This window comes from Electrona antarctica (assembly GCF_951216825.1).
Source record: "Electrona antarctica genome assembly, chromosome: 2".
NCBI lineage: Eukaryota > Metazoa > Chordata > Actinopteri > Myctophiformes > Myctophidae > Electrona > Electrona antarctica.
This window is the reverse complement of record NC_136807.1, coordinates 10,158,293-10,175,782: the sequence shown is the minus strand read 5'-3', so window position 1 is coordinate 10,175,782 and position 17,490 is coordinate 10,158,293. Positions and strand designations below refer to the sequence as shown.

Sequence of the window (17,490 nt, the reverse complement as noted above, 5' to 3'; positions counted from 1 at the left end):
GAGCTGAGAGAGGAAGCAGGGGAGTTGGGAGAAGGGAACATTTTTGGGGGGGCGACGGGGACAAAGGCCCTCATTCATGCACCTTGGAGTAACCACCTCTTCACCTCCCCAACCCCCCCTCCCACAACACCCCTCCCCACTCACTCATACACACCCTCGTCTCTCCCGTCACCGGCTCTGTAGAAACAACCCGCAAAAAGGAGCTTCAGTCGACAAGAATGCTTATTGGAGGTCAAATAAGTGGCATCGAGCCACTGTGTGCATGTGACCCCTCTCTCTTTGTCTCTTCCTTTGCCTCTGAAATACCCAAGCAGACGGTTTATCTGCGGCCTACTGGCTGTCAGCCAGCTGTGGCGGACTGTAGCTGTTCAAGTGAAGGATGGGAAAACACCGGGTCACCAATACCAACTCTGCTCGCATAAAGGGCTGCTTTGTGCCCGAGCCTGACCATTGGGATGGCGACCACACGCCTGAGAAATTCTTTAAGTGTTTTGAGACACTGCTTAAGCGAATACACACCCACCCCTGCACACACACACACAGTGTGTGTGTGGTAATAGTTTTCTTTCGCGCAGTACACAAAGGTATGTCATTTCAACACAAAATTCCATTCCGGAAGTGGGAGAGGACTGGTTTCTAGCACACCCCCCCCAATACTAATTTTACATCTTATTTTCCCACGTAATGCCACTGTGATCCCCACATCCTGTTTGTGAGAATTAAAAAGATGTCGTCCGAACGGCCCAGACAAACTAAATATTGCAACAACACACCTACGACCTTCCCGTCCTGTATCCTGTGGTCCTGCTGTGGTTGCAGGGGAGCAGAACAGAACTTACACAGTCATTAAACTATTATTAGGCCTATCCATTACTCATTACTGAGTACATTTAAAACCTCGTTATACCCTTACCCTTTATACTTACTTTGTAAACATCACCTGAGTTGACTCTGTACATCAACTCTCTTCACAAATCTACAAACTCAGCTTGTGATGCTAGGGTTCAAGTATAAGGAGCTTCTTTAGACATGAGTCACACAATCAGTCTTTGAGAATGTTCAGAACCACTGCAGTGCTCTTCTGCTGTGCATGCACAGCATAGCAGCAACATGACTACACACACAAGAGCTGTCCTCATCTTACCTTTTGCAGTTAAACATAAAAGCTCCTCTACACGGACAATCCTCCAATTCACAGTTTACAAAGCTCTAGTTTTACAGATTTATTGTCCAGTTTTAGACTGAACAGGCCATTAAGAATAATATCATCACCTTTTTCCCCCCAGGAACACACGAAACTCTTGCGTAATTATCTTGCCTACCCACAAAATGTTATCAGCAGGTGTTGTGATTGGGTCACCTGAATTAACCACTTCGGAAAGCCCCTAATTTGGGCGTGTCATTATAGGCATACATTTGCAAAAACCTTCAAAACCTTTCAATAATTGTATTGTTTAGTAGGCTGCTATATTTATTGCCTACTTAGGCCTACTATATTTATTGTCTATTATGCACGTTTTACTTTTTTTACTCTTCTTTATTTGTGCTGTTGTAACACCCTGAATTAATTCTCCCCCCTTGAGGGATTCATGTAGTGTTCTAAAATATAAGCTAACAACGTGCGGCATCGCGGAACTTTGTGAGCTTTTAGCTATGTGCGTGTGACAACTGTGACACCGTTGTCACATAAAAACTGACAGACTGTTGTTTGCCTGAACAGTTCCATGACACAGACTACAGGTAACTTCAATTTATAGCTCGCTGTGGGCCTTTTGCCAATAGATTGGCACCTTACTTGTCCATCCATTCCATGCCAGCCAGGTCCAAAACCAGAGCTCTGACCTATGAACTGCGGCCGACGCTACAGCTGCTAGATAATGTCAGGTGCTGTCTGATGTCCTGGCAGAGTGCTAGCTTTACAGAGGAAAGATTTATCACCCCCTACCCCCTCCTAAAGTACCCCCCCCCCCCCCCCCACCACACCCACCCACCCACACCCAAAACCACACTACCCCCTACCCCACTCCACTATTTCCAGTCAAGGGCATGGTATTTAAAATAGCTTTATCTGTGTGTTTATTGTCGTAAAGACAATTTTGCCGTTAGGCTGCAGTCCACTTGCTTCCACATTGAATATGAAAATTAAACTAAACATAGTAGTACATCAATTCGGATGCTATCATCTACAGTAGAACAGTTTGTTTCAAGGGAGCTCATGTACTGTATTTACGATGAAATGGATATGGGTGACATGGTGAATCATGGTCAGTGATGACATTGTAGTTGGCACAAGTACAAGTAGTTCTATATGCAGTGTTTAACCTACTAAACCCAGACATCACAATCTTGGCTATAAGCGGGGGATTTGTTTTAAATGTTTTATTTACATCTTTTGTGGCTAAGTGGTTAACACACCAAAAGGTAGACTTAATTGTCATTGCACCAGCTTTCAAATAAAGTAGGCATTTTATGTCCTAGCTGTAGTGACACGAAGGTCAATGCTTTTTTATCTCCGATAACAATGTAATCTTGTATATAACGATAATGATGTATCAAGATACCAATCTCCCCAAGAGAGGAAGATTCAGGTCAATTACAACAAACACAGAACTGCTACAGAAAAATATATCAGGTTTTTCCCCAAATCAGACCAAAGTCAGACAAGAATCTAATTATTGTGCTTCTGGTGGAGGAAAAGGCAGCTGAGCTCTTATTCTCACAAATAAAGACATCTCCGACGTCAGCCCATAATGGCCAGATGAGATGAAAACCGAGACTGGTGTGGACCCCACTCACCCCAGCTTCTGGTGGGTCTCCCAGTCACTCTGGACTGGAGGCTTGGGCTAAGAGACAATGTCACCAATTTAGGTGCGGCTGCCAAACCGTCCCTATTGTTGGACCCTTGATCTTCCTCTATTTATAGATCCCCCCCCCCCCTCTATCTCTCTCTCTCTCTCCCGCTTCTTAATGAGAACAGTGCGATGACGTGGTCAGGCATTTCATTTTAGTGCCACACTCCCCCCAACAATGATTTTTTTTCACACCCCACACACCCCTCCCAACAATAAAGTCAGTGGCAGGTATTTGGTACAAGTCTTTATGCCTGTCTGAGTTTCGTGGGGGCAAACGTGTGTGTGTGTACGAGACAGAGAAAAGACCAGCTGCCATGGATGATGTGTATAAAGCAGCGGTGAGTAAAAACATGATCTAGTTTAATGTTCTGTCAAAATGTATGATGTGCTGCGTTACTTCTCGACTGGCTTCAGGATTAAGCTCTTCATACTTTCTTGGTTTTAGAGAATGGACGTGTGGTTCTAAGAAGGATGAAAGTTTGTTTTTTAGTATGTGTATGAGTACGCCTGCTTGCATAGTAAATACTTAGGCCTACTTTTAAATTGACTCAGAGTATACAAATGGAACCAAATGTACCCACAAGGGTCCTTTTTGGTTCCATATTACTCTTTTCAAACGTAACACTGGGATTTTTTTGTGCGGTTACCTTCATCACGTAGAGTAGAATATATAGGCGTAGTTATAAGCTCCTGCGAAGAATGGCATCAGGTGATCTTTCCACTGACAAATGGGTATCTGTTGGTCTAACGGAGACAGAAAGGAACATGTGAAAATAACAAGCCATCTGGACGGACGTGTTAACTTTAACACCGGTCCTACAATGCCTCGAAACTCCCCTTATACTGTACATACTGTAAATGTATACATTTGTTATTAGGGTGCTAGCCAAAGGCCAGCATGTACAATACCTGGAAAACCAAGTAGAAACAGGTGTTACTGTCCATAGCTGAGGGAGCAATTGCAATGACGTTAAGGACCCGGCTCCGACAGTGTGAACATTTACTTTATTATGGCTTTATTTTCACTGTAGTTTTTTTGGTAGATCTAGGAAGAAGTGACAGTAGCTCTAGTAAACAATGATATTCTTCAACTGCCTCTCATCCAAAGATCTTCATGAACACAGTTTTTCTTACCCCCCCCCCATCTTGGACACCATATTACTGGCCTTAATTGGACCTTTGAGTTGTGCCTTGTTCTATGTGATCTAAATGCACTGATGTACATGACAAAGACTTTGTTGAGTGTGCTGAAAAAGAAACTGAACTGAAATTCATGACCACAGTTGGCGATACAACTACAGTCAGCCTTAGCACCATTGGTGCCAAATGAATGCCGAAATGCTGCATGCGTGGGGAGTCAATGGTCATATGCTGAGAGCATGTGTCATTTAACACTAGCTTTTTATAGAGTGTGCACACTTTCTTGCTATCAATACTTGCCTGTCAGAAGAGATTTTTTTTATCTTGTTATGCTAATAGCATTGTTCGAGATTGTAGGAAAACAAAACCAGCAAATAAGGTTATATGTTTATTTCTTCTTGTTTTCCTTATTTTTCCCCTATTCTTTTCACCACACAAATAAGCCCAATATTAGGCTTTTCAGTCACTGTGTGTGTGTGTACTTTCTAATTTGATTGGACAGAAACGATCGCCCTCATAACCCGTATTGGTCCATTTTTATACTCTGTTCAAACTGAGGATTTGAGTGTTGTGTAATGGTGTACAAGCATTCTGCACCATGGATCTGAGCAGTATACCATAGCTGTCTCTCAAATGATGCGCTCCATGGACTGTTGAAGATTTCTGGCATTTCTCTGCCTGACAACAATAGAACAAAGGACAGAAAGAGAGGAAGAAGAGGGGAGACAGCTGTCATGGTCAGCAGTAATGCTGGTGCCAGAACCCCCCCACTTCTCCCATCCAGCCTCCCAAACCCTCCCATCTTACTCTGCCACACGACGAGAATAGTAGGTGAAGAAAGCAGCCTGACATTTCTGTCATACTGTGACAAGGGCTGAGCAAGGTTGGGAAGTGGTTTGGTGGACATGACACTGAGGTCATGGTCAAGAGAGTTCAAGGAGAGGGAATGAGAGCTGACAGACAGACAGACAGACAAACTGACTGACTGACTGACTGACTGACTGACTGACTGACTGACTGACTGACAGGTTGACTGACTGACAGGTTGACCAGTTTCAGTCATTCACGAAATCTCTCTCTATTCTCTTTAGGTTGAGAACTTAACAACAGAACAGAGAAATGGTGAGGAACCCATCACATACTGTCCATAACAAATTTATCATAATCATTATTATAATAATGTATGATTTAATATATTAATATTATGTGGTTGACACTAAGGTCTAAGGTCACTAAGGCACTTGCCCATCGGGCAAGTACAGGTCGAGTTCTACTTGCCCAAAGGTCATGCCCTGAAAAGTAAAAGTAAATCTCCACCATGGCCCGTAGCACTTTCCCTAGCCTAGCCCCTTAGATAGCACATTATGTACTTAGATAGTATTTTAAACAGACTTATAGCTTGTTACGTAGACAGCTCTAGAATTGCATTTTATGTAGTCATAGCACTTTATAGTACACATAATATAATATATAATATAGTATAGTATGTATAGTTTACATAGATACTCCACTGTTACGTTCTTAGTTTACGCATGATTCATGATAACTACTTTTTTTTATATATGTGATGTATGCCATGCTTTTGTTATTGCTTAAATGTAAATTGCTCTGGATTAAGAGCGTCTGCTAAATGCCTAAATTGTAAATTGTAAATCAAATTAATGTTAAATCCAATCGATAACTGCCGAGTGGCGATCAGTCACTTTGAAAGTCTGAACGAGCGTAAAATGGTAGCATTATTTCTTCTTTCATGAATAACCAATAATATTTAACGAAGACGGTTACTTTCCCATTCAAACGCACTTGCCCATCGGGCAACCTGAAAGCAAACTCAACTTTCCCGAACGTTTTATTTACTTGCTACGGTCGGACAACCATTAGTGTCAACACCTGTTACCATTAGGCAAACATATTGGGATAGTTAGCTCATTTTGTTAATTAACTCACCTCTTTACATCAAGGGGAAACATGGTTCTACTACCCATTCTCTCTCTGCAGAGTTCAAGGCCGCGTTTGACATCTTCATCCAGGATGCGGAGGACGGATGCATCAGCACCAAGGAGTTGGGGAAGGTGATGAGAATGCTGGGGCAAAACCCCACCCCTGAGGAGCTGCAGGAGATGATCGATGAGGTGGATGAAGACGGTACATTACTGTGCTATTCACAAAATGTCTACCAGACAAATCAAAAAATGCCATTTCGTTTTAGTGAAACAAACGTATTGTATTTCTATCGAGGGACATGCATCTAGTGACTTCTACAGGTTGGTCGGCCACCTATCAGAGGAGATACAGACTTTGTGTTTACCCTCCACAAGACCATCCCATACTGGGTTAGCAGTGGGGGGCTCATTAGAAAACTTACATAGTAGGCTGCCCCAAAGACGTTATTCAAATTTGCGTCAAAAAAGTTCAAGTTCAAGTTCAATGTCACAGGCAAGGTCAAAGTCCAAATTATATAATCGGGCATACCTCAGGAAGGGTGAGACATAAAGTAGTACAAGAGTGTGAGCAGGTCTTTTTTTTAAATTGCATTTGTTTTATATAGTTTTATTATGTATCTTTTATTTTGTTTATTTTATTATTTGTTTTGCTGTTATTGTTCTACAAGGTGTAAGCCAACACATTGACATAATAACATGCATAGTATTACCTTAAAAACTACCCTAACAAACTTATTCTGGTCATGTGAGGTGAACATATTCTGCAAAAGCTCACAACGCAACGCTATTTTCGGTATGGAAAAAGGACAGGGCCCAGGATTGAGCCCTGGGGGACCCATGTCAATGAAGTATATAGGGTTTCACTGGTACAAAGTCAAAGTCGTACGATTTGTCACACACATTACCACAGTGAAATTTGATCTCCGCATTTGACCCATCTCTTGGAGCGGTGAGCCGCAGCCAAGGAGCGGTGAGCTGCAGCCAGGCTGCACTCAGGAATCATTTGATTAGTTGAATTGACCCCCCAATCCAACCCATTGATGCTGAGCCTGAGTGCCAAATTTTTACAGCCTTTGGTATGACCCTGCCGGGGATCGAACCCCGACCTCCAAGTTTCAGGGCGGACACTCTAACCACAAGGCCACTGTCTTTACACTGAACATTCTACTCTACTGTGTATGACATTGGTCATGGAGAACTGTCATGTTTATGTTTGTAGGCAGCGGAACCGTAGACTTTGATGAGTTCCTAGTGATGATGGTGCGCTGCATGAAAGAGGAGAGCAAAGGGAAATCAGAGGAGGAGTTGGCGGAATTGTTCCGCATGTTTGACAAGTAAGATTCTATTTGCATTCCACACCAGTGGTTCTCAACCCTGTCTGGATCAGGGCCCACCTGAAAACCTTGAAAGCGTTCGCAGCCCACCCAACGGTATACACTTAACACAGTGGCTGCCATGTTAAAGTGACACTTCACCCTTTTTGCAAAAATATATATATGATGATGACGTTTAGAAGATTTAGAACACTTCCCTGGGGGTCTTTATGTGTGTACTATGTGGTTTTAGATATTTTAGTGAGCCCAGTGTCTCTGATGTCATGGACACTGGGCTCACTGCTAAAATCTAAAATGTTATTAATTAAAAATACGTTCTAGGTCGCAACTTCAAGCAGCCAATCCTCCTGTGTGTGACTCATCTGTGTTGTGCTAAGGAATGGCGATGGTTACATTGACCTTGACGAGCTGAAGGCCATGCTGGAGTCCACCGGAGAGGCCATCACTGAGGACGACATAGAGGAACTAATGAAGGACGGAGACAAAAACAACGACGGCAAAATTGACTATGACGGTACGAGCAAGGGGCCCAATCAATGACACACCGCACAAAGCTTTGTGCGATGTGGAACATCGATAATTTGCTGTTTACACAAGTCCATCAGCAGCAGTATTAATTTTAGGTTAGCCAATGGTGGTGGTCAAATGAGTATTAGTGTAGTCATATCTGCATAATAATTGTGATTCAGATATATCAGATAAGCCTATCGTCTGAGAATACAATACCATCATTATGTATATAACTAAATTAACCACTTTCAACATGGCATCCCTATTTTTGTAATGTAAAATAGACCTTACCGTATAATTGCTAAGCTACGTTGCTTCCTTTTAGCATCATGAAAGATGGTAAGATTTCACACATCACACTCAACAACTCTACAATGGGCTATATGCACACAGAATAACTCTTCCTACTTATGGGCTGCTTCCCCAGGTGTTACCGATGATACTAATTAAGGCTCTGTTCCATTTAGTGTGCAGTGGTTCTCAAACCTTTTAATTTCAAGGACCCCCCCATAACTCTGAGAGTGTATACATGGAACCAAATCGACCCTTACTGGTCCACTCTCAGAGTCCCATACAGGGCCATTTGGAACCCACTCAAGCACACTTTGAGACCCACTGGTGTAGCAGAGTGTTTCCAGTGAGCTAACACGCACAATAGCAGCACCCTGACTCCATTTGACGAGAATGGAACAGAGCCTTCATTAGTATCATCGGTAACGCCTGTGAAGGAAGTAGGGAAGGGGCCCCAAGTTCTTTCCAAAATGGCGTGTGTGCATATATAGCCCATTACCATCTATTCTAAGGAATACTGTTGTAACTGGGGATGACCTTTTACGCAGAGCCTGGGAGTCGATGGTCACTGAGGGGGCGCTTGTTTTACAGGCGACCGGATTAAGTTTGGTGAGGGGTCCGTTAAAACGACCGGATTAAGGTTAATTGGTGAGGGGTCCGTTAAAACGACCGGATCAAGTTTGGTGAGGGATGCACTGCTCTGTACTTGCGGTTATGGTTAGGGTTTGAGGTAGGTTGTCGTTCGGTAGTAGCCGGCGCTGTAAAACAAGCGTCCCATCAGCGCCCATCGAAACCGAGGCTCTGCGCTTAAGGGCGTCCCGTTGTAACTGACCTAACGCAGCTCATATTGCACTTTTCCTACAGAGTTCTTGGAGTTCATGAAGGGTGTTGAATAAGGATGGCCCTGGGGACCTGGATGGCTCCTACATCAACACCATAACATCTATTGGCTGGAAAACCACCTCATGTCATTCCCTCAACAAGAAGAAAAATAAATAAATCAAACAGCCCCACCTCCTGTTTAGATTTATAGTTGCGCGGACATGCACACACACACAAGTGCAATGTGTGAATTGACTCAAAAATGTATTGATGGGATGAAAAGCTGATTTCTGTTCTCAAACACACATGCATGCTTGCGGGGGCACGCACCCACACACCCATGCACCCACACGCACGCTGTAGTCATATAACAACACTGTCAATTCTATTCTCTGAGTCAATTAATGGACTGCAAATTTCTTAAGGTCTGATTATGATAGCTGAAGAAACATGTCACATTTTGACAAAACACTGTATATTTTCAATAAATAAAGATTTTCGATATGATATCTTGTGGGTTTTTTTCCGAATTCACAGAAACAATAATTGTTTGTTATATTTTTAATAGGGCTGTCAAACGATTACAATGTTTTATCAGATTAATCACATCTTAAAAATGAATTAATCATGAGTAATCACCATTCGAACTATGTCCAAAATATGCCATGTATTTCTGTATATTGTTGGGAATGGGAAAGGAAAGATAAATGTCCGAAGGCAGATACAGTATACATACCAGTACATATGTATGTATATTTTATTCTTTATAACAAATCCAGTGTGGTAGGATGGTGTCTCCCTCTCTCTTTCACCCTGTTGTCGTGCTATGTGATTTGAGCCTCTGCCTATGTGTAAATTGTGCAGCCTTTTGTGCCTTTTATGGCAATAACAAAGAGTCGATGGGATTATGGGATGTATCATTTATATCCTTCCATTTACTTCAACAATACATTGATATGTTTAGTTACTTTTGAATGTCTGTAATATTTACTGCCAAGAAAGAGACATTCTTGTGGCAGCCATTTGAGACTGTTTGAATGTGAAGCAAATGGGGTGCAAGCCTACTTCATTGCTGTTGTTGCTTGATGTCACACACATAGCAACAATGGAGGAATTATGTTCCCAGGTGTTTACGTCCTTGACAACAGCAGAGCACCTGAGTAGTGGAACATTAGGCCTTTGATAACTGCTATGTGACGGACAATGGATTATCCGAACTGTACCCAAGGCCCTGGGGTGGAAGAGGCCCGGTTTAGTTCTGATGGGCCATAGTTGTTTCTCCCTCAGCATCTGCTTGAGGAAGATGGAACAGACGATGGAACAGACCAGTGTGATTTTGCAAGAGAAACAAGCGTCCGACTCCATGTCTATGACAACAAGCTACTAGTCTGCTTGATCACACACAAAACAAAATGAGTTAATATAGCATAGTTTTTTACCACTTTTACCACCAGATCTACGACAAGCTTGTAGATCTGCTATTTTCTAATATCTAAAAATAATTGAGATATTTGGAATACTTGAAACATTTTAAATACACAAATCCTGTATGTGGGTCCCTGACACAAAATATTTTCAGATGGGGGTCACACAAGTACACAGAGTATTAATTTGGGGGGTCCTTGACATGAAAATGTTTGAGAACCACTTAAAGGAAGCAAACCCAAATAAGACCTACACTAAGAACTACACTTTTAGAAACAAGGTAAAAAAGATCCTGCAACAACCAATATTTAATAGGGACGTCACAGAATAACAGGCAAAAGTTGCTTATCTTACATGGCAACACTGGAACAGTCTCGTCCCCAGCGACATGCCTACGAGCCGCTCCAATCAACCAACTGCCAGTCCTCACTGGAATCGCCCCAGCAGAGGTCAGACGAGAAGCAGCCACGCTGGTCCTCGCTCGGAAGGCACAGTTGGGCACAAGGTCGTCACGGAGACACCACAGTACATGCGCCTCAAGTCACGGCGCCCCTTTGCCACACAGGCCCAGGAACTGCTCCGCACAACACCATCTGACACCTCCAAGACTTCCTGGGTGAGGGCAAGATGGAGGGACCAGTGGAAGGCAGCAGAACCATCCAGGCTTCACCACTACATCGAGGATTCCACAGATGTTCCTGGCAAGCACATCGCCCGCAAGGAGTGAACAACCCTCAACCGCCTGATGACAGGTGTGTGACGTTTTGGTGCAGCAATGCAGAAGTGGGTTCTCACCATAGACTGTAAAAAGATTGGTCTCACAGACAGTGCCTGTGAATGTGGGGATCCACTACAGACTGTGGAACACGTGCTGACCAGCTGCCCCATATACTGGCCACCGAATGGTGACCGTGGCTTAATTGACCTAGACAATGACACGCTGGACTAGCTTGCTGCAAGGTCTAAGGACATACGACAGATGAAACGAGACTGAGGAGCAAACAGATCACAATATGTGCTTTACCTGTGTGGTAGCTGAGGAAAAGTTATGCCGCAGATCCTCTTGCAGGCAGCAGACATCACTGGCAGGCTGAGATGTTGGTAGTCAACTGCGAGTAGGATAAATGGTAAATGGTGCATAATTTATCCAAGGCTGCCAGGTCCACACAGCATTTAGTCCTTAGGCCAGAGGCCTTATTATCGGATATCGTTGCCCTAAAAAGGGACAAGACATATGTGGTATCATTTTGTTCGTCTGACATCCAGGAGTGCTAAACTGTGTGATAGCAGTTTCAGAAGGGCAGCTGAATATGATTTTAGGGGTATAATCTGATTATGCAAAACCATATAATTCATTGTTATCTAAACTCCAAAATTATTCACTTTTATGCACATTTCTGATGTTTGTACCATGGATGGGCATCCATGGTACAACATCATAATAGAACAACAGACAACTTGTAGCCATACCGGGAAAATCCACAATACCTGCCTCTCTGAAACAGGGTACATCTTAAACTTCTGAATTAAACATCATAGAATCATGAGTGATACGTCTTTTTATGGGTTTATGAGGATGTAGAAACCATTTAGACATTACTTTGAAGAGTCAGGAACTCTCAAATTCAAGGTTGTACACACACACACACACACACACACACACACACACACACACACACACACACACACACACACACATACTATAGTCCATACTATAGTATACTATAGTATGGACCATACTATAGTATGGTCCATACTATAGTAGAAAAGCCAAAACGCTAGAAAAGCCAAAACGCGATGGTGCGCGTTTTTCATCGCTAGAAATGCCAAAACGCGATGATGCGCGTTTTTCATCGCTAGAAATGCCAAAACGCGATGGTGCACGTTTTTCATCGCTAGAAATGACAAAACGCGATGATGCGCGTTTTTCATCGCTAGAAATGCCAAAACGCGATGGTGCGGGTTTTTCATCGCTAGAAATGCCAAAACGCGATGGTGCGCGTTTTTCATCGCTAGAAATGCCAAAACGCGATGGTGAGCGTTTTTCATCGCTAGAAATGCCAAAACGCAATGGTGTGCGTTTTTCATCGCTAGAAATGCCAAACCGCGATGGTGCGCGTTATCCATCGCTAGAAATGCCAAAACGCGATGGTGCACGTTTTTCATCGCTAGAAATGACAAAACGCGATGATGCGCGTTTTTCATCGCTAGAAATGCCAAAACGCGATGGTGCACGTTTTTCATCGCTAGAAATGACAAAACGCGATGATGCGCGTTTTTCATCGCTAGAAATGCCAAAACGCGATGGTGCGGGTTTTTCATCGCTAGAAATGCCAAAACGCGATGGTGCGCGTTTTTCATCGCTAGAAATGCCAAAACGCGATGGTGAGCGTTTTTCATCGCTAGAAATGCCAAAACGCAATGGTGTGCGTTTTTCATCGCTAGAAATGCCAAAACGCGATGGTGCGCGTTATCCATCGCTAGAAATGCCAAAACGCGATGGTGCGCGTTTTTCATCGCTAGAAATGCCAAAACGCGATGGTGCGCGTTTTTCATCGCTAGAAATGCCAAAACGCGATGGTGCGCGTTTTTCATCGCTAGAAATGCCAAAACGCGATGGTGAGCGTTTTTCATCGCTAGAAATGCCAAAACGCGATGGTGCGCGTTTTACATCGCTAGAAATGCCAAAACGCGATGGTGCACGTTTTTCATCGCTAGAAATGCCAAAACGCGATGATGCGCGTTTTTCATCGCTAGAAATGCCAAAACGCGATGATGCGCGTTTTTCATCGCTAGAAATGCCAAAACGCGATGATGCGCGTTTTTCATCGCTAGAAATGCCAAAACGCGATGATGCGCGTTTTTCATCGCTAGAAATGCCAAAACGCCATGATGCGCGTTTTTCATCGCTAGAAATGCCAAAACGCGATGATGCGCGTTTTTCATCGCTAGAAATGCCAAAACGCGATGGTGCACGTTTTTCATCGCTAGAAATGCCAAAACGCGATGATGCGCGTTTTTCATCGCTAGAAATGCCAAAACGCGATGATGCGCGTTTTTCATCGCTAGAAATGCCAAAACGCGATGATGCGCGTTTTTCATCGCTAGAAATGCCAAAACGCGATGATGCGCGTTTTTCATCGCTAGAAATGCCAAAACGCGATGATGCGCGTTTTTCATCGCTAGAAATGCCAAAACGCGATGATGCGCGTTTTTCATCGCTAGAAATGCCAAAACGCGATGGTGCACGTTTTTCATCGCTAGAAATGCCAAAACGCGATGATGCACGTTTTTCATCGCTAGAAATGCCAAAACGCGATGGTGTGCGTTTTTCATCGCTAGAAATGCCAAAACGCGATGGTGCGCGTTTTTCATCGCTAGAAATGCCAAAACGCGATGGTGCGCGTTTTTCATCGCTAGAAATGCCAAAACGCGATGGTGCGCAATTTTCATCGCTAGAAATGCCAAAACACGATGATGCGCGTTTTTCATCGCTAGAAATGCCAAAACGCGATGGTGCTCGTTTTCATCGCTAGAAATGCCAAAACGCGATGGTGCGCGTTTTTCATCGCTAGAAATGCCAAAACGCGATGATGCGTGTTTTTCATCGCTAGAAAAGCCAAAACGCGATGATACGCGTTTTTCATCGCTAGAAATGCCAAAACGCGATGGTGCGCGTTTTTCATCGGTAGAAATGCCAAAACGCGATGATGTGCGTTTTTCATTGGAAGAAATGCCAAAACGCGATGATGCGCGTTTTTCATCGCTAGAAATGCCAAAACGCGATGGTGCGCGTTTTTCATCGCTAGAAATGCGATGGACCATACTAGTATGGTCCATACTATGGCATTTCTAGCGATGAAAAACGCGCACCATCGCGTTTTGGCATTTCTAGCGATGAAAAAGTATGATACTATAGTATGGTCCATACTATAGTATGGTCCATACTATAGAATGATACTATAATATGGTCCATACTATAGTCCATACTATAGTATGGTCCATACTATAGTCCATACTATAGTATGGTCCATACTATAGTATGATACTATAGTATGGACCATACTATAGTATCATTCTATAGTATGGACCATACTATAGTATCATACTATAGTATGGACCATACTATAGTATCATACTATAGTATGGACCATACTATAGTATGGACCAACGCGCATAGACCATGCGCGTTTTTCATCGCTAGAAAGGCCAAAACGCGACGATGCACGTTTTTCATCGCGGAATTCAAGGTTGTACACACACACACACACACACACACACACACACACACACACACACACACACACACACACACACACACACACACACACACACACACACACACACACACACACACACACACACACACGCTGTATTATGTTACTTCTGGAGATACTGTTGAAATGGTTCTCTGTTTAGCATTCCAAAAACATATCCCTTGTCCTATCTATCAGAAGTGTGCTACACAAAACCGCACACGGTTTGTGGCCTTGGTTTTGGAGAGAACCTCTGTGAGAGTCTGTCACATATTTACAGGATGTGACATTGTGAGTGCCTTTGCTGGTCATGGAAATCTGAATGCACTGAGGTTATTGAAGAAAAACCCTGATTTTCAAGAGACATTCAAACAACTTGGCCAGACTTGGGATGTTTCAACAGAGCTCTTTGACCGACTGCAGCAGTTCACTTGTAGCTGCTGGTCACCTCCAGTGACGTGAACGAGATCCGCTACCATCGTTTCTGTGCCAGGAGAGGGGAGTTGTTCCAGTCAACTCCCACCATGTAGAGAATGTCTATTTCTCCATGCCCTCCGTGCCAATTACCAGACTAGAATATGGAGATGCTCTCTGCAGACTCACCCATCTGCACCAGATCCCATACAGAGTGGATGGACAACTGTTGATGGTGGAGAGTTAGCAATTCAGTGGATGCGCACAGCCCCTGCACCAGATGTAGTCCTTGAGTTTTTGGCCTGTAAATGTGCACAAGTATGCAAGCTTCCTAACTGCAGTTGTCTCAGCAATGGTTTGAGATGTACAGACCTCTGCAAACTCCAGAACTGTACAAACCAAGGAGGAAGATTCAATGCCTACAGTTGAACAGGACAGTTCTGATGAGGAAGAGGTTCCATAGTTCAATACAGCCATTGACATCTATAAACGTAATTTGGTGTTTTCAGTGTTTACGATAGAGGGCGCTCTTCCACAACCTGTGCAACGTTAATATACGGCTTCCGAATCAGAGGTAGACAGGAGAAAATGTGATCAAAACCAATCCAAGACTGTGTAGTATTATAGGACATTTTGGATCCAAAATTACCTTGACATTGACCTTTGACACATGAACTCTGAACTTGAATTGCTTCAGTCACCTCTTAAACCAACTCAGCACCCCAGAAAATGTATACTTTGATGTCAGAATCATCCAAATCGGCCCATTAGTCGTTGAGTTATGCCTTTCACTATAACTATAACCATTTTTTCATCATATATCAGATATAAGGGACAAAAACAAGTAATCAGCTGCCCTTTTGACATTGCTATCACATCATTTCATAAACTACAGACATGTAGCAAAGCAATACAAAAATCACATTGTCGCTTTGTCCCTTTTTATGGCAACGATATCCGATAAGGCCTCTGGCCTAAGGACTAATGGATTGGCCCGGTATGGCTACAAGAAGTATAATAGCATGTATGTTGTTCTATTATGATGTTGGTCATGCCCATCCATGGTACAAACATCAGAAATGTGCATAAAAGTGAATAATTTTTAAATTGAGTTTAGATAACAATGAATTATATGGTTTTGCATAATCAGATTATACCCCTAAAATCATATTCAGCTGCCCTTCTGCACACAATTTAGCACTCCTGGATGTCAGATGAACAAAATTATACCACATATCGTTGCCCTTTTTAGGGCAACGATATCTCACCCGGCCTAAGGACTAATTAGTAGTGTCCACAGTTAGCCTAGCCCCCGCTTGTAGCACCAGGTGATCAAAAAGGGATGAAAATGGTCAAATTCACATATTATATCTTCACACACCTTTTCAGATTTCACATAATGGGCATCAAGTGTGGGTCATGACCAAAAGAATAAGATTGCGGATACAAGCAGCTGAAATGGGTTCTCAGACATGTGGCCGGCCTCTCAGATTGGGTGAGAAGTTCAGTCATCTGCGAGTAGCCGGTACCCAGCCGGGAAGCCCGTTGGAAAATTTGGCATAGGAAGACCACTTCCTTGTATTTCGCTTAACCTATAACAGAGGGGCGTCGCTCCAAATCTGGTAACGTCAGTGTTTTCCTGTCTCCTGAGCATCTCCCTATAGGGACGTCCTCGCTGCACATCCCACTGGGAGGAGACCCCCTGGCAGACCAAAGACTAGATGGGAGGATCCACACTGGCCTTGGGATGCATCAGGATCCCCCAGGAGGAAGTTGATAACGTTTCTCAGAATAGGGAAGTCTGGAGCTCTCTGCTGGAACTGTTGCCCCCGAGACCCGATTCCAGAAAAGCGATTGACGATGGATGGATGGGAATTCACATAAAACACATGCATGGACAAACATTGGCTGTCAAACATGATTGCTGGAGATGTGATAGAATTCCTGGCTAAGAAAACACCAGAGGTTAACTGGTTGTCTATGTCCTTGGGGTGGGAGAGTTACTGCATTTGCTTAAACAGGATTGATCTCATGCAGCATTCACTGTCACACTATTGTAGCCTATTCCCTGTGTTCTGTACAAACTATGATGAAAGTAAGGGGTGTTACAAGTGAGAGCTGGCTCTTCTGATTCTATATCTAAACTACTGTTCACTTTATTATTACCTCAAACATGAGAGGAGCAATAAAAAAAAACATACAAAAATACAAAGGTCTCCACCTTTGTAGTCTTCTCCTTTACAAACATCTGTTTCCTGAAGTGCTCTTCCATAACTGTTGATTCTTTCGTACGAAGCTCTTTGTTTCTACATTCACTCCTGATGCAGATCAAAGATTCTAGTCTTAGAGATCTTAGACATTTCATTTTCTGCCCATATCTGCCCTAACACTGTTCAGTTGGTAGCAGAGTTCTCTTTTCCTGTATGATGCTGCCTAGTTCTCGGTGGGTATTACTGAGCACATTACTCTGCTTTCTTTCCAATCTGAATGAAGGGCGGAGATC

At 43.3% G+C, this 17,490-nt stretch overlaps 1 protein-coding gene across 1 annotated transcript; it reads left to right on the top strand.

Moving 5' to 3' along the window:
* Positions 1 to 3,068: 3,068 nt before the first annotated feature.
* Positions 3,069 to 9,399, top strand: tnnc1b (troponin C type 1b (slow)). Its single transcript, XM_079528196.1, has 6 exons — positions 3,069 to 3,190; positions 5,084 to 5,114; positions 5,991 to 6,137; positions 7,155 to 7,269; positions 7,647 to 7,783; positions 8,935 to 9,399. Exons 1-6 carry the CDS (start codon positions 3,167 to 3,169, stop codon positions 8,964 to 8,966), a joined length of 486 nt encoding a protein of 161 aa, XP_079384322.1. The 5' UTR covers positions 3,069 to 3,166; the 3' UTR covers positions 8,967 to 9,399.
* The last annotated feature ends 8,091 nt before the right edge of the window (positions 9,400 to 17,490 follow it).